The 27,347-nt window shown below is 34.3% G+C and overlaps 1 protein-coding gene across 1 annotated transcript in view; it reads right to left on the bottom strand.

Annotated features, from left to right (window-relative positions):
- The window catches only part of DENND1B (DENN domain containing 1B), a 378,678-nt gene that overhangs the window by 145,241 nt on the left and 206,090 nt on the right, over positions 1-27,347 (bottom strand). Inside the window, 1 exon segment of the mRNA XM_020971720.2 lies at positions 18,841-18,876. Within this exon segment, the coding sequence (XP_020827379.1) occupies positions 18,841-18,876 (36 nt within the window).

Genomic DNA, 27,347 nt, shown 5'->3' with positions numbered 1-27,347 from the left:
AAATATTCACTCAACAAATATTAAGCATCTACTCTATTCAAGGTTCTGTTTTTGTCAATTGTTGGAAGGCAAATATACAGCATAAATAGAAATATTTATAGAAAATAGTCATGACAAATAACGATATACAAGCAATACCACCACCACCAAAAACTATAACCGGAAAACAGATTATATCATAATTAGTAGAAAAGTTTTACTTTTATTTTCACCAACAAAACCAAGTCTTATTTCTTTTTTATATAAGGACACAATACTTTAAAACAAATTCTTCACTACTGCCAAAGAAAATACTTGATAATGAGCACAGTACTACATGTGAATCTAATACTAAATAACAGTCAAAAGCTATTATTTTCTGATGACAGGAAGTAATCCAAAGTATAAATCATCAAAAGATCTCTCTCAGAGTTACAGCAGATCTCAAGACAGAAATATAACAACAAATATAATAGGAGTCATTAGTACACAAGTTATGCTTGTTCCTCTTGAAAGGCAGAAGTGAATATCAATATGGCCTTCTAGTTAGTTTGATTTTACTTTAAAAATGTAAAATTATATTTGCTAAAACCTACTTTTAAAAGATATTATATAAACAGAAAATATCTTTAATTATCATTAGTTTTTTTTAGAAGGAGCAAGAATTTCCATTTCTTAAAGGACAGGTAAAAATACTTTGTAATTTTCTTTAAATTAATAGATTTTAAAACCAACAAATACTTACTGGCACCTTTTATATACAAAGTGTATTATATATTTGATATACAATATACCTTTTATATACAACATGTTATTTTATTTTCAACCTAAACTGTAATTTCCTTTTAATGTCCTTTTAGTTCACCATTACTGGGGAAGGCTGAACTTTCAGAACTTTCTCACTGTCAATAAATAAAATTATGTAATGCATAAGAAAAAATTATTTCATTTTGGAATGCTAAGTTAAAATCACATTTGTATCACTGAGACAAATCTACTGCAATATATCTATCAGAGAATTTTATTTGGAATAGACATCAATGGCAATATAATTACACTTATTTAGCAAAAACATAAAAGAGGTGAGGGGCAATTTAAAATACCTATATATACAAATTTGGTTAATTGCTATAGAAAAGCATTTTCCCAGCAAGAAAAAAAAATTAGAATATGCCTTTGCTATTCTATACTGAGTGTTATATGAGTCTATGAAGTGGAATTAGTTAAAAGAGCTTTGGAAGCTAACTTTTCAGCATTAACTGAATAATTTCTTCTCTTATTATGCCTTCAAGAAGACACCTTATGTCTACTCTGTGGAAGGCATTGTGCTACAGATGCTGGGAATACAAAGGTAAAAAAAGAAAAATAAAACAAATCATTCCTGGCACTCAAGGACAAAGGTTTCTACACCATGGAGGGTAGATGGCAAGGGTGTGTAAGGAGATGGTGTGGTATGTCATGAAGGGCCTCCTGTAGGATGCAGCATTTGAACTAGCACTAAAGTAGGCTTGGGATTGCATGAGACAGAAGGGAGATTTCATGCTAGCCATGGGTGACAGCCTGGACAAAAGAAAAGACAGGAGACGTAATGGCATGTTCAAAGAACAGAAAATGGATCTGTTTGGATGTAACACAATGCATGGAGAGAAATATGCAACATTCCTATAAAAGCAGGATGAAGCCAGATTATGATGAGTTTTAAATGTCAAAGAAAAGAGTTTGGTTTTTTTTATCCTATCCTCAAGGTTCTTGAACAAGGGACTGACATAGTCAGAACTGTATTTATGAACAATTTGGCAGCTACATGGAAAATGAACTGGAAACGTGAGAAGTTGGAGATGATATTTTCTTAATCTGATGTAGCCCATGTAAACTGAGGCATCCTCTACAAACCCAGTTCCATTAATGAGTAGTTCCCCAAGCTGGCTATATCTCCCCTCTCAGATTTTTAAAAGTAGCCCTGGGGGTCAATGGTGATTCTATAATGCCACAGACTTGAGATGCCATTGGTGTGCTTATCTCCCAAAATTACCACCAACTGCCTTTTCGACATTTGTAAATAGATATTTGATAGGTACCATAAACTCTTTGAAACAGAATTTATCTTCCTCCCTGACCCCAAAAAAGAACTTTTTTTAGCTTCCTCATTTCTGTCAAGGACATCACCTCTGTCTAGTCACCCAGAATAGCACCAACTAGTCATTTTTAACTATTCACACTCTCTCAACCCCAAATTCAATCAGATGCCAAGTTTTATTGATTCTAGCAGTATATCTGATCTGGTATCCATCCCACTCTCTCAATTCACACCAACAACATTCAAGTTCATTGTCTCTTACCTGAGCTACTGCAACAGCTTCCTAACTGGTCTCCCTGCCTCAAGTCTCTTCTTTCCCTACTCTATCTCCCATATAACTGCCAAATTGACAACCCTAAAATATAGGTCTAATCATGTCATTTTACTGTTCAAGGAGCTTTAATGGTTTTCTATTAATTCTAGATTAAAATATAAACTCCATTATTTGGCATTTCACAATCTGGCTCCAGTCTACCTGCTGGGCTTTCTATAAACTGCTCCCTGCTACAAATTCTATAATCCAATTCAAATGACCTACTTGCTGTTCCCCATACATGTCTACATGTCATTCTATTACCCACTACCATTCCTACAGCACACTTTCTTCTCATCATTCCTTTACAGAATCCCTAGCTTCTTTCAAGGCTCAGATCGAGTACATGTTCTAAGGGAGGCCTATCCTGATCCTTCTAGTTCCTAGCACCCTCTCTCCCAAAAATTACTTCGTATAATGTTTGAACTTACTTGTCTTAGAATCCCTACCTGCTCCCTCCACCCACCCCCAACTTTTAGATAAGCTCTTTGAGGGAAAGGGATGTTTTGTTTCTGTCACTGTTAACACGGTACGAAGTATACTGCATGCCACCAGTAGGTAATTTTAAAATATTTGTTGACTTAATGAATAAAATGATTGTATGCTGGTGGGAGATGGGACATCAAATTCAAGGAATGTCTAGTCTTCCAACTTAGTTGGGACACCGTGTATGTATATATGAAATTAATGAAAAAGAATTCTGCAAAGTATGGTTGAAGCAAGATTGTGAAAGACTTTAAATGGGGAACTGCAGGAGCACTTTGCTTCTTATTGTGTCATAGAGAAAACAGAATGAGAGTAATTTCTTGAGCAGAGGAGTAATATGATTAGATCTATGTCTTACAAAAGTCACTCTGGCAGCTATGTGGAGACAAAGTGCAGGAGAAATAGACTGGAAGCAGGGTAAAAATTAAGAGAATATTTAAGCAGTCCAGATAAATGATGAGGGCCTGAACTGCACAGATGTAGTGGAAATATAGTTAATATGAGTTGACAACTAATCAAGTATAGGGTGGGGGCGGTGAAGGAAAGGGAAGAGTCAAGGATGATTTCAAAGTTACAGACCTGGATGATCAGGAGAATAGTGCCCTCAAAAGGAACAGAGAAGTTTAAAGGAAGGGCAAATTAAAGGGAAAAAATGATGTGCAGTCCATAAATCTAAGTCACCACATTAAACTCCTCAAGTCAACAAATTAGAAAAAATACACATGAAAATATAACTAATAATACAAAACAGTATATGGAAAGAGTAGGTTTTTTTTAAATAGATTGATAGGTAACAGATAATACCATTAACATGATATATCTTGATTTCATTAATGAATCTGACAAAGCACCTCAAAGTATCTTTACAGAAAAGAGAGAAACCTTAAAGATGATGTAATTAGATAAACATTTTACTTTGAACCAGCTGGGTGGCACAATGGATAGAGTGCTGGTCCTAGAGTAAGGTGTATCTGAGGTCAAATTCAGCTCCAGATATTTAATTCTGTGATTCTGGGCAAGGCACTTACCCTGTGTCTGCCTCAATTACCTTAACCATAAAGTCAGGATAATAATAGCCTTATCTTCCATATTTGTGAATCAAATGAGATATTTGTAAAACCCTTAACAAAGTACAGAGCACATAGGTGGTTAATAAGTGCTTGTTTCACTTCTCTTCCTTATCCCTATTTCACTAATTGACTATCCCTACGTCCAATATAGAGGGAGGTCATGATTAGAATGTCCTGGGGTTCAACAGACATGGAGGAAAACATAGAAGACCTTCTTGTTCAATTTGTGGATAGCAAATTGCTCTCCAGGCTCTATTCCTGACTCTATGAACTTATTCTACCACTCCATAGCAGCCTCTTCACCCAGGAAGTTCACTCCTTACCATCCTCAACAGCTTTTCACCTTCCTCATGTGTTGTGTTCTCCTATTAGAATATAAATTTCTTGAGGAACTTAACTCTTTCAGTTTGTATTTGTATTCTCAACACTTAGTACTGTTCCTGACATAAAGTAAGTGCTTAATACTTACTGATTTGACCCAAAGCTGAAAGATATAGTTAATAAAATGGATAGTTGAATCTAGATTGTAAAAAAAAGGTAAATAAGTTGGAATAATGGACCAAACTTGGCAAAATGAAATTTAACATAGATAAATCCAGCTTTTGTCATAATTTTGCACTCTACAGGGAAATAGAAAGATCTAAGTCAGCTTGACTGAACAATTCATGTGAAAGGAAACAAAAGCCTGACAGTCTTAGCTGACAAGTAGAATAAGCCAAAGGTATGACATAAGTTCAAGAAAAGCTATTATAATCCTGGACTAAGATGGCTAAAGCATAGATCAATTTGATTTTCTTCTTTCTTTTTTTAAATTAAATTAACCAAAGGTTTATCTATTTTATTGGTTTTTTCATAAAACCAGCTCTTACTTTTATTTATTAGTTCAATAGTTTTCTTAACTTCAATTTTATTAATTTTTCCTTTGGTTTTCAATATTTCTAATTTGGTATTTAATTGAGGATTTTTAATTTGTTCTTTTTACAGTTTTTTAGTGGTATGCCCAATCTCCTCTATTTCTATTTTATTTATGCAATCATTTAGAGACATAAAACTTCCCCTAAGAACTGCTTTTGCTGCATCCCATAAGTTTTGGTATGTTGTCTCATTATTGTCATTCTCTTGAATGAAATTATTGATTATTTCTATGATTTGTTGTTTGACTCAATCATTTTTTAGAATTAGATTATTTAGTTTCCAATTATTTTTTAGTCTCTTTCCATGGCCCTTTATTACATACAATGTTTATTGCATCATGATCTGAAAAGGATGCATTTAATATTTCTGCCTTTCTGCATTGGATTGTGAGATTTTTATGCCCTAGTACATGGTCAGTTTTTGTGTATGTGCCATGTACCACCAAGAAAAAAGTACATTCCTTTCTATCCCCATTCATTTTTCTTCAGAGGTCTATCATACCTAACTTTTCTAATATTTTATTCACCTCCTTAACTTCTTTCTTGTTTATGTTGTGGTTAGATTTATCTAGTTCAGAGAGGGAGAGGTTGAGGTCACCCACTAGTATAGTTTTGCTGTCTATTTCTTCCTGTAACTACTTGAACTTCTCCTCTAAGAATCTGGATGTTATACCATTTGGTGCACATATGTTTAGTAATGATATTACTTCATTGTCTATGGTGCCTTTTAGCAGGATGTAGTTTCCTTCCTTATCTCTTTTATAAGATCTTTTTTTATTTTTTCTTTGTCTGAGATCAGGATTGCTACCCTGCTTTTTTTTTTTATTTCAGCTGAAGCATAATATATTTTGCTCCAGCTTTTTACCTTTACCCTGTGTGTGTCACTCTTTTTCAAATGTGTTTCCTGTAAACAACATATTGTAGGATTATGGTTTTTAATCCATTCTGCTATCTGCTTCCATTTTATGGGAGAGTTGATCCAATTTACATTCACAGTTACAATTATTATCTTTGTCTTTCTCTCCATCATTTTCCCCCTGTTTATGCTTTTCTTTCTCCTTTTCCCTCCTCACTACTGTTTTGCTTTTGACCACTGCCTCCCTCAGTCCCTCCTCCCTTCTATTAGCCCCTTTACTTTTCTTCCCCTTTACCCTTACTGCTTCTTCCCTCCCTTCTATCCCCCCTCCCTTTTCTTTCCCCTTTTCCCTCCTACTGCCTATAAGGCAAGTTAGATTTCTATACCTAACTGATTATGTTATGCCCTTCTTGAGCCAAATCTGATGAGAGTAAGGTTCAAACAATGCTCACCCCCCTCCCTTCTTTCCCTCTGTTATAATGGGTTTTTGTGTCTTTTCTTGTACTGTAATTTACCCTGTCTGCCTCCTCCTTTCCTTTTCTCTCACTACATTTTCTTAGACCAGATTAATCCACTTACTTGGATCCATTTAACCCACTTGATAAGATTTTTTTTTATCATCACATCAAAGTCAACTTATATCCACCTCCTTTATGTATACCCCTTTAACATGGTGTAATAACAATACAGTTCTCAAGAGTGACAAGTGTCATCTTCCCTTGTAGGGATGTACAGTTTGCCCTTATTAACAACATATTGTATCTTTCTGTCCCATTTACCTTTTATGTCTCTTGAGTCTTGTATTTGAAGGTCAAATTTTCTGCTGAGCTCTGGCCTTTTTATCAGGAAGGTTTTGAAATCGCCTATTTCGTTGAATATCCATCTCCTCCCCTGAAAGATCATGCTCATTTTCACTGGGTAGTTGATCTTTGGTTGTAATCCAAGCTCCTCTGCCTTACGGAATAGCATATTCCATGCCCTGTGGTCTTTTAATGTAGAAGCTGCAAGGTCCTGTGTAATCCTGACTGTGGTTCCATGATATTTAAATTGTATCTTTCTGGCTGCTTGTAGTATTTATTCTTTGACCTGGTAATTTTGGAATTTGGCTACTATATCTCTTGGTGTTTTCAATTTGGGATCTCTTTCAGGAGGTGATTGGTAGATTCTTTCTATGGCTATTTTACCCTCTGATTCTAGGACCTCAGGGCAGTTTTCCTTTATGATTTCCTCAAAGTTACTGTCCAGGCTCTTTTTTTTTCATTGTGATTTTCAGGTAGACCAATAATTTTTAAATTGTCTCTCCTGGATCAATTTTCCAGGTCAGTTGTTTTACCAATGAGGTATTTTATGTTTTCATCTATTTTTTTTTATTTTTTTGTTTCTGTTTGACTTGTTTTAACTTGTTCTGTTTGACTGAATCTTGCTCTCCTCATCTTTTATGTGATTTTTAGAAGGCTCAATAAATTTTTATTTGGTAGCTAATTTATTGAAACAACTTGAGAGTTTTCATGATCACTGTGATTAGTGAGATTTTAATATTTGAGGTGAAACTTTTTGGGACCCCAAATACTCCTTTTGAGCTTACTTTTCAGGTTTGTTGTGTCTTTGGGCCAATGTTTCACCACTTCAAGAAAAATGTCAATAGCTCAAAAGAGTAACATCTGAGATCAAAGGCCAGTGGATATCTATCCCTGGGAATAAGAGTGGGAGGGTAACCTTGGGAAGGCTAAGGTTGAACCCTCCTAATTCATTTTCCCATACAAGAAGTCTTACCACTTGGTTAATTCTGAGCCTAGCTGTGTATCTTGCCACATATTTGGCTGCTTATACTATTCTTGTACATGTATTGAGTCATACTGAACCCTGGGCTTAGGCCCAGAGGACCAGTACTGGTGCTATTATAATCATGTTCCTGCTTCTTTCTCTTGTGGCAAATTTCTCTAACCAGAGACAGTTAAGTTGTGATTTTTTTTATAATGAACTTTGTTGCTGCAACACCTTAGTACCTTCTCTTACTATTTTCACTCAGAAACTACAGTCAATACCATATCCTGAACAACTAAGTAAAGAATATTTGTACTTATCATCTGCCTGTTTGGTTATATATTTGTCTATAAAATAAGGTCCTTAAATATTCAAAATGATATGAAAATAATTGAGTATTGATGCAATAGTTTATGGGCCAAGCTTTTATTGTATTAATTATTAAATCTAAATCAGAAACTACTTTAGGGGTGTGTGTGTATGTATGTGTGTGTACACATATACACATATAAACACAAAAGGGGGAAGTGAAGGGGGAATGTATTCCAAGCAGGCAAAGGGGACAATCAATGCTAAAGCATACAGACAAGAAATGGAATATCATGTATGCAAAGTGGCAAATAAATTGATGCAACTGTACTAAGTAAGTGGAAAATAAGGGCTAGGTTATAAAAAACTTTAAATGCCAAAAGAGTTCACTGCAGGTGGAAGATGAGGAAGGAGAAGTGATATGGTCAGGCCCGAGCTTTATGGAAAAAGGATAAGAAATTAAGGGCCTTAAATCGGATAGTAGTAGAACAGAAACATCTTGAAACATCTTATGTCAACCCCAAATCACAGGGCACATTTTACATAGAAAAAAAAATGCAAGTAAAAAAATTATATTTCGTGAGAACACCAACTGAAGGCAGGTTAGTGTCAAGAAAACTGGATTTGGAGTCTGAGAGAAATATGGGAAGAACTAGTTTCCAGTACTAGCTTTTCAAAAAGCTAGTTATTGTTGCACTTACTAGTTATATAACCTTGGGCAAGCCATTTAAGTCAAGTCAATAAGTATTTATTAAGTGGTTTCTATGTGCCAGGCACTATGTTAAACACTAGGAAAGATATATGATAGCCAAGAGGATAAAGCAAAACTCACAAATGGCAAAAGGCAAAGGTTGAATAAATTTAGATGGGGAAACCGGGTAACCGCTGACAGAGGTCCAATGATGGGCTTCTCTTATGTTTCAAGATTAGTCTTGCTTACTCCTCTTTCTCACTCCCCTCTTCCCCCTCCCATTTTTTAAAATTCTTTATTTATAAGGCTCTCTGGGAGGGGGATAGGGAAGAAATAGATTGAGAAATATAGATAATATAAAAATAAAAAAGAACAATACAAAATTTAAGTAATTAACCTTGTTGACACTAATTTATCTTTAAAACTATCTACCCTTATTACTTTTATAAGCATCTTATCTCAAGTACTACAAATACAAACAATATGAACCCATGAAACAGCTTTACCTCAGAGCCACTAAAAAACAGTAAGAGAAAGGTTTTCCTCCAGGAAATGAAAGGAATGCCAAAGTCTCAGTGAACAATTAAGTGACTAATTAAAAAAATAGGCAAATCTATAAGACTGTTTTCAGAATATCAAAAAAAAATCTACTTCAAGAAAATTTTAACTATGCCAGTGATATTGTAATTAGAATAAACAACAACAAAGGAAGAAATGCTGAGCCATTAGTTGAGGAATCTGGATAAAGAATGAATTGGGAAAAAAAAGAATGAATTGGGTACAATAACTACAAATATTATAGGGATCAGAGGCATAAAGGAAATATGTTACTGAATATGAAACCTTATATTTCTGATAGGAGGAATTTTAGCTATATATTCTGTGATGAAAAATTGTTTCTGAGTTGTGTGGGCCAATACATACTTAGCTAAATACAGATTTTCAATATTACTGTGTGAAACACAACTCAAATCAACAGAGACTTGGCTTCAGTTACCTTCTTGAATATATAGCTAGGTTCCAATTATTATGAAGTGGTCACATTATTTGATTAAACACTATTTCAAATTATAGTTCTTTATAAAAATAGTAACTGGTTCCTGCCCAATGGAAATAAGAAACAAATTTTTAAATAAGCTTTTGTTTCTTAACATATAAGTAAAGGATAAGAAAACTATATTTCTGATTCAAATTTATTAGAAAATGACAGAGTAGTTACAGAAAGAAAAAAATTAAATTACTGAATATTTTATGCAAAGATAAGCCTAATGATATGAAAAAACAGTATTATTACTATTTAAAATATTTTAGCAGTATAGAAGGAACGATCTTCTTTCTTTAAACCTTCATGTAAATGCAGAGTTTATCCACATCTCTGAGAATTTAGATGTTCACACTAGCCAACTTGAAAAAAAAAAGTAAGACAAATAAATAACAAAATATGAGTCAATCTGCACTCAGAGTCCATTGGTTCTCTCTCAGGAGGTAGTTAACATTTTTCATGAGTCCTCTGGAATTGTCATGGATCACATTATTGATCAGAGTTGCTTAATCACAGCTGATTGTCATTACAATCTTGTCATTAATATTTACTTCTTTTCCTAGTTCTGCTCATTTCACTCTTTATCAGTTCATATAAATTTTCCCAGGGTTTTCTGAAACCTCTATCATTTCTCTCAGCACAATAGCATTCAATCATGTTTATATACCTTAACTTGTTCAGCAATTACCCAACTGATAGGCATCTCCTCAATTTCAAATTCTTTGCCACCACAAAAAGCAGCTGCTATAAGTATTTATACACATGGGTTTTTTCCCTTTTTCTTTGACCTCCTTGGGGTATAAAGTAGTAGCAATAATGCTACTATGCAGAGTTTTATAGCCTTTGGGCATCATTAGAAATTATTCTTCAGAACAGTTAAGACTAGTTCACAGACCCACCAACAGTAAATTAGAGTATTTTCCCATTTCCTGCTTTTTTCCCTAATTTTGGCTGCAATTGTTTTGTTTGTACAAAACATTTTTAATTTAATATAATTAAAGTTATCCATTTTACCTCCCATGATCCTCTCTATCTTTTCTTTGGTCATGAACTCTTCCCCTATCCATAGATGTGACAGGTACTTTTTTTTATGTACTCTGCTTTATATTTAAATCATGTACCTATTTTGAGTTTATCTGGCATATACAGTATGAAATGTTGGTCTATACTTAGTTTCTTCCTGAATTCTTTCCAGTTTTCCCAGAAGCTTTGACAAACAGTCAGTTATTGTCCCAATAGGTGGGCTGTTTGGGTGTATCAAACACTGGGTGACCGTTCTTATTTGCTTCTGTATGTTGTGTACCTAATCTATTCCATTGATCAACAACTCTATTTCTTATCCAGTACCAAAATATCCTGATGATTACCACTTTGTAGTATAGTTTGAGATCTCGTATTGCTAGGTTGCCTTCCTTCACATTTTTTTTTCATTGATTCCCTTGATATTCTTGACTTTTAGTTCTTCCATATAAATTTTGATATTTTTCCTAGCTCTACAAAGTAATCTTTTGGTAGTTTGATTTTATGGAATTAAATCAGTAAATTAATTTAGGTGGTATTGTCATGGATCAGGCTATCTATGAACAATTAATATTTCTCAAATTGTTTAAATCTGTCTTTATTTGTATGAAGTGTGTTTTATAATTGTGTTTATATTCTTTCTGTGTGTAATCTTGGCAAGAAGACTTCCAAGTATCTTACACTGCCTACAGTTACCTTAAACAATTTATTTTCTATTTCTTCTGGCTGGGTTTTGTTGGTAAAATGTAGAAATGTTCATGATTTGTTTGGGTTTATTTTGTATCCTATAACTGTCCTCATGGTTAATTGTTTCTTCCAGTTTTTTAGTTGATTCTCTAGGGTTCTCTACTTACCCTATCCTATCACCTGCAAAAAGTGATAGCTTTGTTTCTTCATTGCCTATGCTTATCCCTTTAATTCTTTTTTTCTTTTCTTATTGCTATAAATAGCAGTTCTAGTACAATATACTGAATAATAATGGTGATAATGGATATCCTTCCTTCACTGCTAATCTTACTAAAGATTTTCAGTCTCTCCCCATTACAAATAATGATTGCTCTTGATTTTAGATAAATACTACTTTTCATTTTGAGAAAAGGTCCATTTATTCCTATGCTTTCAAATGTTTTTAATGTGAATGTCATATTTTCTCAAAAGCTTTTTCCACTTCTATTCATATAATCATGTTTCATTATTTTTGTTGTTTATATGGTCAATTATGCTTATAGTTTTCATAATATTGAGCCAGCCCTGCATTCCTGATATAAATCCAGCCTTGTTACAGTGTATGATCCTCGTGATATATTTCTGAAATCCCTTTGCTAATACTGTATTTAAATTTTTGCTCCAATATTCATTAGGGAAACTGGTCTACAGTTTTCTTTTTCTATTCTTGTTCTCCCTGGTTTAGGTATCAAAACGATATTTGTGTCATAGAAGTAGTTTGGTAGAACTCTTTGCATACTAACATTCTCATACAATGTACCAAGTGTAGTTGGATGATTTGGGGTATTGTCTAAATTCAGTAATCTTTTTTTCATTTACCAGTTGCATGTGAAAACATTTTTTAACATGTGTTTTTAAAACTTTGGGTTACAAATTTTCTCCCTTCCTCCCTCCCCACCCGCCCTCATTGAAAAGGCAACCAACTCAATATAGGTTATATGTGTGTAGTCATGCAAAACACTTCCACAGTAGTCATGTCCTATACTGCCCCCCATTTACTCTATTCTCTCTTTTTGACCCTGTCCCTCTTCAGAAGTGTTTGCTTCTGATTATCACCTCCCCCAATCTGCCCTCCCATCTATCATCCCTCTCCTCTCTCGTCCTCTTTCCCCCTTATTTTTCTGAGGATAAGATAGATTCCCATACCCAACTGTGTATGTTGTTCCCTCCTTAAGCCAAATCCCATGAGAATAAGATTCACTCATTCCCTCTCACCTTCCCCCATTTCCCCTCCACTGTAAAAGCCTTTTCTTGTCCATTTCATGTGAGATAATTCTCTCCCCCATTTTACCCCTCCTTTTCTCCTCCTCCCAATATAATCCTCTCTCAACCCTTAATTTTATTTTCCAGATATCACTCCTTCATCTTCAACTCACCCTGTGCCATCTACCTATCTATCTATCTATACATATAATTTTTCCCTCCCACTACCATAATACTGACAAAGGAGTCATGAGTTAGAAATATCATCTTTCCATGAAGAAATATAAACAGTTCAACCTTAATAAGTCTCTTATGATTTCTCTTTCCTGTTTACCTCTTCATGTTTCACTTGAGTCTTGTATTTGACAGTCAAACTTTCTATTCAGCTCTGGTCTTTTCATCAAGAATGCTTGAAAGTCCCCTGTTTCACTGAATGACCATTTTTTCCCCTGAAGGATTATACTTAGTTTTATTGGGTAAGCCATTTTTGGTTGTAATCCTATCTCCTTTGCCCTCTGGAATATTATATTCCATGCCCTCTGGTCCCTTAATGTAGAAGGTGCTAAATTTTGTGTAATCCCAATTGTCTTTCCCCAATACTTGAATTGTTTCTTTCTGGATGCTTGCAATATTTTCTCCTTGACCTGAGAACTGTGGAATTTGGCTACAATATTCCTAGGAGTTTCCCACATTGGGGATCTCTTTCAGGAGGTGATCAGTGGATTCTTTCAATTCCTGTTTTGCCCTCTGGTTCTAAAATGTCAGGGCAGTTTTCCTTGATAATTTCTTGAAAGATGATGTCTAGGTTCTTTTTTTGATCATGACTTTCAGATAGTCCAATAATTTTTAAATTCTCTCTCCTGGATCTATTTTCCAGGTCAGTTGTTTTTCCAATGAGATATTACACATTCTCTTCTATTTTTTCATTCTTTTGGATTTGTTTTACAGTATCTTAATTTCTCATAAAGCCACTAGGTTCTAATTGCTCCATCCTAATTTTTAAGGAAGTGTTTTCTTCAGTAAGCTTTTGGGCTTCCTTTTCCATTTGGCCAATTTTTCTTTTTAGGGCATTGTTCTCCTCATTGGCTTTTTGGATCTCTTTTGCCATTTGGGTTAGGCTACTTTTCAAGGTGTTATTTCCTTCAGTATTTTTCGGGGGGGGGGTCTCCTTTAGCAAGCTGCTGACTTGTTTTTCATGATTTTCTTGCATCACTCTTAGGTTTTCCTCTACTTCTCTTACTTGCTTCTCAAAATCCTTTTTGAGCTCTTTCATGGCCTGGGACCAATTCATATTGTTCTTGGAGGCTTTGGATATAGGAGCTTTGACTTCGTTATCTTCTTCTGGTTGTATGTTTTGATCTTCTTTGTCACCAAAGTAAGATTCTGTAGTCTGACTCTTTTTGTGCTGCTTGCTCATGATCCCAGCCAATTACTTGAGTTATAAACTCTTTGTTAAGGTAGGGGTCTGTTTCCAATGTGGAGAATGTACTGTTCCAAGCTTCGGGGGTTTTGTGCAGCTGTTTTCAAAGATACTTCTAGGGACCTGTAAATTTTCTGTTCTTCCAAGGTTCTATGATTAAGGGCAAGGTGTTTACTCCTTTCCTGGATTCAGCTCTGTTCTATGAGTGACCACAAGAACTCTTTTCTGTATGGGAACTATGAGGAGGATTTCTGCCACACCACTACTAGGAGCTCTCCCACACCAGCGCTCCTCCTCAACCCAGGACCACTACCCAGAACTGTGACCCAGATCCAAGTACAGGGAAAACAAGAGAATCATGCACCAGCAGAGAGATCCCTGCAATCTCTCTCTGATCAGCCACTTGATTCGCCCTCAGTCTGTGGGCCAGAAACTGAGGAGGCAGCTGCCACCCTGGGGCCAAGCTCAAGGACTGAACTGAGAACACCCGTGCTTCTCTCTCTCACTGCAGACACAGACTTTTCCCACTGACCTTTTAAGTTCTCTTTGGTGTTCATGGGTTGAGAAGTCTGAAAACTGCCACAGCTGCCTGTGATTCAGTCCCCTGAGGACTGCTCCAGGTTTGCTGTGGCCTGTGTGTCCATGCAGAACTGTGCTCTCCCTACCCAGAGTGATATACCTTTCCAATCATCCATCCAGGCTGTCTTGAGCTGGAAATTTGTTTCACTCTGTCTTTTGGGGTTCTGCTGCTTTAGAATTTGTTTAGAGGTACTTGGAGGGGTTTGGGGAAGAACTCAAGCAAGTCACTGCTTTTACTCCCTAAATTCAGTAATTTTTATATGCAATATTGTTGTCTTTGCAATATTTTTGAACAGATAAGCTAAAATAACTTGATAACAATCTTTAAAGATATCTTTAGTCATTTATTCAGTTATTTGCCATCCAAAGAACTGGAAGCAATTGATGGTTATAGGCTTTCGAGGATTTATAAATGAATAAATAAGCAGTGGTTTTCATTTAAAATCTCCTTCTGCATTAATTCCCCAAAAAAAGTGTTAGTGATCCTTACACACTTCAAAAATCCTGGTTGAGTTCTTTCTCTGAGAAATGTAAGTTCTTTTCAAGAATAAGCCTTGTTTCATACACATTTGAAAAACCTGTTGAGCCACTTCTTTGTTGTTTGTCTTCAAAGCAAAAACATATTTAGCTGTTTATCCTCATCCAAATTAGCTATCTCTCCAGGAATTTTAACATCTTATAAGAGAACTCAACTGCAAAGTGATCAAAATACTTTCAACAATAAAGGTTTTTTCATTTGGCACTTCATTTACGATTCTTTATGCAGCATTAAACAAACTTGAAGATTTTGTCTAAATGGCTACTCTGCTAAGAACTGCATTTTTTATTTGTCTTCCATCCAAACAGCTAAAAAATGCTCCATTTCTATCATTATAATCCTTCTAATTCTCATAGTTGTTGGTAAACTACTAAAAGCTGACACAAGTTTTCAATTTTTCTTTTATTTCACCTGAGTATTGTATAATATTCCATGCCATAGGTTCAAGCAACCCAACATCTTATCCTATCTTAAAGATACTATGACTAGGTTTATGTAATTCAATTACATAAAATTTATGCTCTAATGTAAGAGACCACTTCTTTTTTGGGCTGGCAGTGTTTCAGTCTGAAGAATTCATGCTGTCCAGTTTGATAAGGGATCTTTTAAAAACAATTAATATAATTATTGGTATTTTACTACCTAGCAACATATTACATCCACATGCAAAGTGATTAAAGTACAAGCTATGTTGTGGCACATTAAAACCCTTCATTAGCTGACACATGTCTCATTAATTGAAATTTGGCTCACATTACAAGCTACCTGATATTACTTTATAATTCGCACTAAATCAATTTTTTTTTATTATTAAAACTCATATTAATTACAACTGTTTTCCAACCTAACTGATATTAACATAAAGATTGTTCATAGTTTAAAAATATTAGGCATATGAAATCCATCAAAGCCTGATTATACTAAGAACATTTATAAAGTCAGGAAGATAAAAAAGAAACATAAAAAGAAACAGGTTTGCTGACATTTTTACTGACCTATCCCATCAGCAAGACTAGTGGAATTACCATATTTTGACTCCATCTTCCAAATTTCCTATTTGTTTTATAAGTAATAATATTCTTCCAATCTCCAAAATATGTAACCATAGTATTAACTTCACTTCTCAACCCACATATCCAATCAGTTACTGATTTTTTTGCCATTCTACCTGCACAACATCTCTCCCATCCAACCTGCTTTTTCTATTCACAAAGTCAAGACACGAGTTCAGGCCCTCATTACTTTTTGTCTGGATCACCGTAATGATTTCTAAATAGGACTTCATGTCTCAAATCTCTCCTCTCTCAAATATATTCTCCCATATTGCTAACAAAATGATCTTCTTTAAATACAAATCTGATGACATCACTCCTAGTCAATAAATTTCAATGACAACCTAATGCATCCATATTCAAATGCGAGCTCCTCTGGTTAGCTTTGAAAACCTTTTGTAACTTGGCCTCAATCTACATTTCCAGTTTCATTAAAATATATTACTCCTCTTCTTGGCCCAGCCAAAGTGAACTTGCTCACCATTCCTTACACACAGAACTCCATCTTCAGTTTCTATTCCTTTGCATTGGATATCTCCCACGGTACAATATATTCCTCCTTTCTCTTTACAGAGGAATCGTTCCTCCTCTCTCTCTTCAAGACTCAGTTCAAGCATCATTTTCTAAACAAAGCCTTTCCCAATCTCATGAAATACTAGTGTCCTCCTTCCCTAACTTTCTTAAATTATTCTTGCATTTATTTTGCATACATTTACTTATATATACTGTCTCTCAAGATAGAATACAACTTCTCTGAGAATAAAGATTATTTCATTTTTTAAAAATCTTATCTCTACTTCCTAGCACAGTACCTGGAACATAGTAAGTACTTAAGAAATGCTTGTTGACTGATTGATTCTATACTTATTGTAATATATTGATTATAATGTATTGAATAATATATTATTCAATGTAATTTATGTAATTTATAATAAAAGTAGTTATGTGTTGTAAGTCCCTAAGAAGAAATCAGTAAGAATTTTTGAACCTGAATAAATACATGTATAAGAAATTAAGTATATAGCATGGTGAATTTAAGAATATATTTGATTCTAAAAAAATTCAACAAATAGGAGACTCTCAAAGTATCTCTCATGTATAAACTAAAATCACTCAAGTATTTAAGATAAATAGTATATGAAATAACTGTTTGATGATCCAATGAATGCTGATATTAACTATAATGTAAAACTAGGAGTTGTTCACCTAATTGTGTTTAGTATCAGTAAAGAAGTCCTAATGTCTAATGTAGTCAGGATTCTTCAGATGCTCCTATTCTCAGATGACACTACACTGACAGAAACAAGCTGTTAAGACCCTGCAAAATCTCAGCAAAATCAACATCGATAGGAAAGGGAATCAAATTTATATACATACATATGTATAAATTTCCCATGCAATATGACATGCAGTTATAAGAGTAACTTGCTGAATTAATCATTATGTACTTCTAAAAGTTATAGCTATCAACTTCTAGTGCCAAGATGGCAGAGTGAGGCATGAACTCTCTGGAATCCTCCCAAATTCTCCTCCATCTAACTTGAAAAAAATCATCTCAGAACTGATTTTGGAGCAGGAAAGCAGCTTACTAGCTCAGCAGGAAAGGTCTGTCTCACTGTGGTGGGAGGTGAGCAATGTCCAAGAGTAGCAGCCTCAGGCCACACAACAGGGAGCCTGTAGCTAAGCTCCAAGCCTGGGCAATCCACCAGCGAGGCTCTACCCTCCTGTAAGCCAGCAGCCTTTACAGAACAGGCAGCATCACCCCAGCGCACCAACCACAGAAAGGCCACCAGGAAGGCCTAGCCCCCATTGCTGACCAGTAGCAAGGTCCTGCCCCTAGGCATCAGCCAGCAACAAGATTTCACCCCCAGAACCAGGCATCCATACCAACTCATTAGCAAGATGTCCCCTCTCCACTCAGGACAGAAGTAAAACCCTACCACAAAGGGATTCTCTCCCACCCTTCACCCAAAAGAAGCCAGCAGTGAGGCCTCACTCTAGCACAAATCAACAACTAGTCTCTGAGGCCGATAGAAAGCCAGCAGCAAGGCCCGAAGCCCCTGTACAAGAAGGTTGGTACAGTGTAAAAGCAAAAGCCAAAATAGGTAGAAAAAACAAACAAATGAAAAAGAACTTGACTATAAAAAGTTAGTATTGTAACACAGAGAATCAAGGCACAAACTTAGAAGAACATAACAGTGTCAAAATGTCTACATGTGAAGCCTCAAAGAAAAATGTGATTTGGCCTCTGGCCCAAAAACAAGTCCTAGAAGAGATTACAAATAATTTTTAAAAGCAAATTAGAAAAGTAGAAGAAAAACTGGACAAAGAAATGAGAGTACTGAAAGAGGACCATGAAAAAAGAGTCAACAGTTTGATGAAAGAAACAAAAAATGGAGGAAAATATACAAACATTTACTGAAGAAAATAACTTAAAAAATGGAATTGGCCAAATGGAAAAGGAGGTACAAAAGTTTATTGAAGAAAATAATTCCTTAAAAATTAGAATTGAGAAAGTAGAAGCTAATGACTCCATGAGACATCGAGAAACAATTTTTTTTTTGAAAAGCCAAAAGAATGAAAGGAAAATGGAAGAAAATGTGAAACTTCTCTTTGGAAAAATAATTAACCTAGAAAATAGAACTCAGAAAAAGAAATTGAACAAATCACTGATGAATTCCCTAGGAAAAAATCTCCAGGGCCAGATGGATTTACAAGCGAATTCTATCAAACATTTAAAGAACAATTAATTCCAATACTATATACACTATTTGGGAAAACAGGTGAAGAAGGAGTCTTACCAAATTATTTTCATGATACAAATATGGTGCTGATACCTAAACCGGGAAGAGTCAAAACAGAGAAAGAAAATTATAGACCAATTTCCTTAATAAATACAGATGCAAAAATTTTAAATAAAATATTAGCAAATAGATTACAGCAACTTATCACAAGAATAATTCACTGTGACCAGGTAGGATTTATACCAAGAATGCAGGGCTGGTTCAATATTAGGAAAACTCTCAGCATAATTGAGCATATCAACAACAAAACTAACAGAAACCACTTGATCATCTCAATGTATGCAGAAAAAGCTTTTGACAAAATACAACACTCATTCCTATTAAAAACACTAGAAGGCATAGCAACAAATGGAGTCTTCCTTAAAATAATAAGTGGCATCTACCTAAAACCTTCAACAAGCATCATATGTAATAGGGACAAGCTAGAAGCATTTCCAATAAGATCGGGGGTGAGACAAGGATGTCCATTATAACCACTGTTCTTCAATGTTGTACTGGAAACATTAGCTTTAGCAATAAGAGAAGAAAAAGAAATGATACAGAACATAGCTCCTCCAAGCCTGTTCATCTTGGGTTCATCTTGTCTATGATGTGTCCCAATCAGTGTGCTGGGGCTTTCCTCACTTTCTCTTGATACCCAGGATACCAGGGGATCATTCAGGCTGGGAATCATGGAGCAAATACATTTTATTAATCATTTGGATTTCACCACTAAATCTTGATTCACTTTACACCGTCAGATATAAACATGTATTTGAGTGCATTGCTTTGATGATTCTATAAAACAACCAGCATTTTATAGACATGGTTTTCAATTAGAAATTATGGGAAAGGGGGCAGCTAGGTGGCACAGTGGATAGAGTATCAGCCCTGGATTCAGGAGGACCTGAGTTCAAATCCGGCCTCAGACACATAACACTCACTAGATGTGTAACCCTAGGCAAGTCACTTAATGCCATTGCCTAAACCAAAAAAAAAGAAAAAAGAAAGAAAGAAAAAAATAAATTATAGAATATTAGAATAGGTAAAGTATTAGTAGAATAGTGTTAGAATAGTATTAGAATAGGTAAAGAGGAAAAAAAGTAATCACTCTTTACAGATGATATGATGATATACTTAGAGAATCCTAAAGAATCAAGTAAAAAACTACTTGAAATAACTTTAGCAAAGTTGCAGGCTATGAAATAAACTCACATAAATCAAGGGCATTTCTATATATTACCAACAAAGGCCAACAGCAAGAGATAGAAAGAGAAATTCCATTTAAACTTACTGTAGACATTATAAAATATTTACGAGTCTACCTACTAGAACAAACCCAGGAACTATATGAACACAATTACAAAACACTTTTCACACAAATAAAGTCAGATCTAAATAATTGGAAAAACATCAGTTGCTCATGGGTAGGCTGAGCTAATATAACAAAAATGACAATTCAACCTAACCTAATTTATTTATTCAGTGCCATACCAATCAAACTACCAAAAATTATTTCATAGAGCTAAAAAAATAATAAGATTCATTTGGAATAATAAAAGGTCCAGAATATCAAGGGAACTAATGAAAAGAAATGTAGGGGAAGGTGGCCTAGCCATACCAGATTTTAAATTGTATTATAAAGCAGCAATCTTTAAAACTACTTGGTACTGGCTAAGAAATAGAGTGATGGATCAGTGAAATAGGTTAGGTACATAAGACACAGAAGTCAATGACTATAGTAAACTATTATCTGGTAAACCCAAAGACACCAGGTTCTGAGATAAGAACTCACTCTTTGACAAAAAACTGCTGGGAAAACTGGAGAAGAGTATGGCAGAAACTAGGCATAGACCAAAATCTCACAATTGAATCAAAATGGGTTCATGATTTAGATATAAAGGCAGATACTACAAGCAAACCAGGAGGGCAATGAATATTTTACCAGTCAGATTTATGGAGAACAGAAGAATTCATGATCAAACAGGAGATAGAGAACATTATGAAAAGCAAAATGTATAACTTTGATTACATAAAATTTAAAAGTTTTTGCACAAAGCCAATGCAACCAAGATTAGGAGGGAAGTAGAAAATTGGGAAATAATTTTTACAACCAGTTTCTCTGATAAGGGCCTCATTTCTAAAATATATAGAGAATTAAGTCAAATTTATAAGAATACAAATTATTTCCCAATTGATAAATGGTCAAAGGTTATGAACAGGCAGTTCTCAGATGAAGAAATTAAAGCCATCTATAGTCATATGAAAAAATGCTCTAAATCACTACTGATTAGAGAAATGCAAATCAAAACTCTGAGGTATGACATCATACTTATCAGATTGGCCAACATGACAAAACAGGAAAATGATAAACGTTGGAGAAGATGTGGGAGAATTGGAACACTAATGCACTATTGGTGGAGCTGTGAAATGATCCAACCATTTTGGAGAACAATTTGGAACTATGCCAAAGGGCTACAAAAATGTGCATACCCTTTGATCCAGCAATAGCACTTCTAGGGCTGTATCCCAAAAAAGATCATAAAAATGGGGAAAGGGCCCACATGTACAAAAATATTTATAGCGGCTCTTTTTGTGGTGGCAAAGAATTGGAAATTGAGAGGATGCCCACCAATTGGAGAACGGCTAAACAAGTTGTGGTATATGAATGTAATGGAATACTATTGTGCTATAAGAAATGATGAACAGGCTGACTTCAGAAAAACCTGGAAAGACTTGTATGGTCTGATGCTGACTGAAGTGAGCAGAACCAGGAGAACATTGTACACAATAACAGCCATGTTGTGCAATAACTAACATTAATAAATTTAACCTTTCTCAGCAATACAAGGATCTAAGACATCTCCAAAGGCCTTGTGATGGAAAATGCTTATCCACAAAGAAAGAACTATGGAGTTTGAATGCAGATCGAAACATATTATTTGCTATTTTTTTCTTCTGTTGTGTTTTGTTTCCTCTTTCTCGTAGTTCCTCCTACTGGTTCTAATTCTTACTTGCAACATCACTAATGTGATGTTTAATAGGAATGTGTATGTGTGTGTGTGTATATATATATATAATGTATGTTTAATAGGAATAATAGGAATGTATGTGTGTATACATATGTACATATACATATATATCTCCTATATCAGATTGCATGCCATCTTGGGGAGGGAGGTGAGAAAAGAGGAGGAGTAAAATTTAAAACTCAAAAGCTTATGGAAGTGATTGCTGATAAATCAAAATAAATTAATAAAAAAAGCAAAAAGAATGAAAAAAATGAAGAAAATGTGAAATTCCTCTTTGGAAAAACAATTAATCTAGAAAAAAGAATCAGGAGAGAGAATTTAAGAATTATTGGACAACCTGAAAGCCACAATTTAAAAAAAAACCAGCTTGGACAACATCTTTCAAGAAATTATCAGGGAAAACTACTCTGATATACTAGAACTAGAGGGAAAAACAGAAATTGAAAGAATCCATCAATCACCACCTGAAAGACATCCTAAAATGAAAACTTCCAAGAACATCATAACCACATTCCAGAGCTCCAAGGTCAAGGAGAAAATAATGCAACCATCCAGAAAAAAGCAATTCAAATATCATGGAACTACAGTCAGGATTACACAAGATTTAGCAGCTTCCACATTAAAGAACTAGAGGGCTTTTCCAAAAGGAAAAGGAGTTAGGATTACACCCAAGAATCATCTACCCAGCAAAACTGAGTATATTTCTTCCATGGAAAACAAAACAGATATTTAATGAAATAGAGGACTTCAACCATTCCTATTAAAAGGTAAGAATTGAATAAAAAATTCAATCTTCAAATACAAGGCTCAAGAGAAACATAAAACAGTAAAAAAAAATAAGAAAGGGAAAACATAAAAGATTCAATAAGGTTTAACGTATTTATATTCCTATATGGTAAGATAATATTTGTACTCTTAAGAGCTTGATTACTATAAGAGCAATTAGAAGGCATATACGTAAACAGAGTGTGTATATAAGGTGAATTTGATGGAATGATACCCCCCCAAAAAATAAAGGGTTGAGAAAGAAGACTATACAGGAAGAAGAGGGAAGTAAGTGGTAGAATGGGGTAAACTATCTCACAACAAAGAGCTGTGAAAAAGCTATCCTAATGGAGAGGAAGATGGTAGGTGGTGAGCAAAGCATGGACCTTACTCTCATCAGAACTGGCCTAAAGAGGGAATAATATACACACTCAGTTGGACACATAAATTTATATTATCCTATAAGAAAGTAAAGAGGAAGGGGGATGAGAGGGGGGCAGGGAGCTGATAGAAGGGAGGGCAGAAAGCAGAGTCAATAATCAGAAGTAAAACACTTATGTGGAGAGAAAGGATGAAGGTAAAAGAGAGAGAAGGATAAACAAAGGAAAAATAGGATGGAAAGAAATGCACAGTTAGCTGTTATAACTATAAAGATGAAAGGGATAAATTCACCCATAAAATAGAAGAGGATAGCAGAATGGATTAAAAACCAGAATTCTCAAATATGTTTTTTACATGAAACACTAGTGAAGCACAGAAACACACACACAGAGGAAAGGTTAAGGGCTGGAGCAGAATCTACTATGCTTCAGCTGCAATAAAAAAAAAACATAGGGGTAGCAATCATGATCTCAGACAAAGCAAAATCAAACGAAAAAAATATCTAATTAAGAGACAAGAAAGGATACTATATCTTTCTAAAAAGTTACCACAGACAGTGATTAACATATATGCACCAAAGGGTATATAAACTAAATTTTTGAAGAAGTTGAGTAAGTTACAGGAGGAAATAGACAATAAAACTATATTAGTGGGGAACTTCAACTTTCCCCTCTCAGAACTAGATAAATCTAACAATGAAGAAAGAATTTAAGGAGGTGAATAGAATTCTGGAATAGTTAGACATGATACAAGTCTGGAGAAAACTGAATGGGAATAGAAAGGAAGAAACCTTTTTCTCAGCAGTATGTGACACTTACACAAAAACTGACCATTTATTAGGGCATGAAAACCTCACAACCAAATACAGAAAAGAAATATTAAATGCATCTTTTTTAGATCATAATGCAATCAAAATTGTACTCATTAATAAGCAGTGAAAAGATAATAAATAATCTAATCCTAAAAATAAGTAGGTCAGAAAACAAACCATAGAAACACTCAACAACTTCATTGAAGATAATGACAACAATGAGACAACATACCAAACTTATGGGATATACCCAAAGTGATACTTAGGGAAAAATTCATATCTCTAATTGCTTATATCAATAAAATAAAGAAAGAGCAGATGAATTAATTGGGCATACAACTCAAAAAAAAATAGAAAAAGAACAAACTAAAAATCCCCAATTAAACACCCAAAATGGAAATCCTGAAAATCAAAAGAAAGATTAGTAAAACTGAAAGAAACACATTAAACTAATAAATGAAGCTAGAGGCTAGTTTTATGAAGAAAACAATAAAATAGATAAACCATTGGTTAATTTGATTAAAAAAAGGAAAAAGAAAACCAAATTACAGTATCAAAAATGAAAGGGATGAATTCACCACCAATGAAAAGAAAATGAAAGAAATAATTAGGAGCTATTTTGCCCAATTATATACCAGTAAATTTGATAATCCTGAAATGGATGAATATCTACAAAAAATATAAGCTACTCAGATTAAGAAAAGAAGAAATAGAATACCCTAAAAAACCCAATCTTAGAAAAAGAAATTGAAAAAGCTATTAATGAACTTCCTAAGAAAAAAATCCACAGGGCTAGATAGATTCACTGGTGAATTCTAACAAACATTTAGAGAAAAATTAATTCCAATACAATACAAACTAATTGGAAAGATAGGCAAAGAAGGAATCTGACCAAACTCCTTTTATGATGTAAATATGATGCTGATACTTAGACAAGAGCCAAAATAGAGAAATGAAATTATAAATCAATTTCCCTAATGAATACTGATGCAAAATTTTTAAATAAAATGCTAGCAAAGAGATTACAACCATATATCACAAGGATCATATGGTCCTTGTGGGGTGAAACAAGGAATACAGGGCTGGTTTGAAATTAGGAAAACTGTCAGCATAACTAATCATATTAATGAAACCAACAGAAATCACATGATTATCTCAACAGATGTATAAAAAGCCTTTGACAAATAAAATATCCATTCCTATTTAAAGCACTAGAAAACATAGGAATAAATGGAGCTTACCTTAAAATGATAAGTAATATTTATCTAAAACCATCAGCAAGCATTATCGATAATGGGGTTAAGCTAGTAGCCTTCCCAATACAATCAGGGTGAAGTAAGGATGCCCATTATCACCATTACAATTCAATATTGTACTGGAAATGCTAACTACAACAATAAGAGAAGAAAAAGAAATTGAAGGAATTAGAACAGGCAATGAGGAAACAAAACTATCACTCTTTGAAAATGATACAATGGTGCACTTAAGAGACACCTAGAGAATCAACTAAAAAACTAATTGAAATAATTAACAAATTTAGCAAAGTTGCAGGATACAAAATAATCCCATAAAAATCATCAGCATTTCTATATATTTCCAATTAAGCCCTGTAACAAGAGATAGAAAGAGAAATTCCATTTAAAATAACTGCAGACATAATAAAATACTTGGGAGTCTACCTGCCAAGACAATTCCAAGAACTATATGAACAAAATTACAAAACACTTTTCACACAAATAAAGTCAGATCTAAACACATGGAAAATATTAATTGCTCATGGTTGGGCCAAGCCAATACAATAAAAATGATAATTCTGCCTACACTAGTTTACTTATTCATTGCCATCCCAATCAAACAACCAAAAAATTATTTTGTAAAGCTAGAAAAAAATAACAACAAAATTCACGTGGAAGAATAAAAAATCAAGAGTATTGAGGGAATCAAAGAAAAAAATACAATGGAAGGTGGTCTAGCTATAACAGATCTCAAACTGTATTATAAAGTGGTAATTATCAAAACAATCTGGTAATGACTAAGAAATAGAGTGGCAGATCAGTAATAGATCAGGTACACAATACGCCGTAGTAAATGACCACAGTAATTTGATATATGATGAACTCAAAGATCTAAGCTTCAGGGACAAAAACTCACTATCTGACAAAAACTGGGAAAACAAGAAAGCAAGTAAGGCAGAAACTAGGTATAGACCAACATCTCACACTACACACCAAGATAAAGTAAAAATGGGTACATGATTTACACATAAAGGGTGATGCCACAAGCAAATGAGTACAGCATGGAATAGTCTAACCTGCCGAAGATAAAATCAAAATGGGTACATTATTTACACATAAAGGGTGATGCCATAAGCAAATTAGTAGAGCATGGAATAGTTTACCTGTCAGATCTATTGATAAGGGAAGAATTTAGGACAAATAAGATATAGAGAGCATTACAAAATGTAAAATGGATAATTTTGATTAAAGGTCTTATTTCTCAAATATATAGAGAACTGAGTGAAGTTTATAAGACAAGTCATTCCCCAATTGATAAATGGTCAAAAGACATGAATAGGCAGTTTTCAGACAAAGAAATGAAAGCTATCTACAGTCATATGAAAAAATGCTCTAAATCACTATTGATTAGAGAAATGTAAATTAAAACAACTCTGAGGTACTACCTCACACCAGCTAATATGACATAAAAAGGAAAATGATAAATGTTGGAGGCGATGGAGAAAAACTGATACACTAACACACTGTTGGTGGAGTTGTGAAACTGATCTGTTATGGAGAGTAATTTGGAACTATGCCCAAAGAGCAACCAAACTGTGCATACCCTTTGATCCAGCAATACCACTGCTATGTCTATATCCCAAAGAAACTATTTTAAAAAGGGAAAAGGACCTACTTTTACAAAAATATTTTGGGATGGCTAAGAACTAGAAATTGGAGGGGAGGAACATCAATTGGGAAATGGTTGAACAAGTTGTGGCATATGATTGTGATAGAATATTATTTGCTATCAGAAATGACAAGCAGGATGGTTTGAGAAAAACCTGCAATGACTTATGTGAACTTACGCAGTGAAGTTAGCAGAACCAGCAAAATGTTGTACACAGTAACAGTAGGAATTGTGAATGACTTAGCTTTTCTCAGCAATTCAATGATCCAAGACAATCCAAAAAGACTCATGATGGAACATGCTATCCACCTCCAGAGACAGAGTCTGAATACAGACTGAAATATACTATTTTTCTTTCTTTTTTCATTTTATTTTGTTTGAATCTTCTTGCAAAAAAATTACCAATATGGTAATGTTTTACATGATTGCACATGTATAACCTACATCAGATTACTCCACTGTCTCAGACAGGAAGGAGGAGAGGAAGGGATGAAGTGATATAATTTAGAACTCAATTTTTTTAAAGTTAAGAACTATTTTAACATGTAATTGAGGAAAAATAAAATAGGATTTTAAAAAACAATGAAATAAAAAAATAACAGTTATGGCTATAATTCATGAGACACCATTAT

Source organism: Phascolarctos cinereus, unplaced genomic scaffold (assembly GCF_003287225.1).
Source record: "Phascolarctos cinereus isolate Bilbo 61053 unplaced genomic scaffold, phaCin_HiC Scaffold_5;HRSCAF=322, whole genome shotgun sequence".
In the NCBI taxonomy this organism is placed as follows: domain Eukaryota; kingdom Metazoa; phylum Chordata; class Mammalia; order Diprotodontia; family Phascolarctidae; genus Phascolarctos; species Phascolarctos cinereus.
Note: the sequence above shows the minus strand (reverse complement) of the source record. Positions and strands in the feature narration are given on the sequence as shown.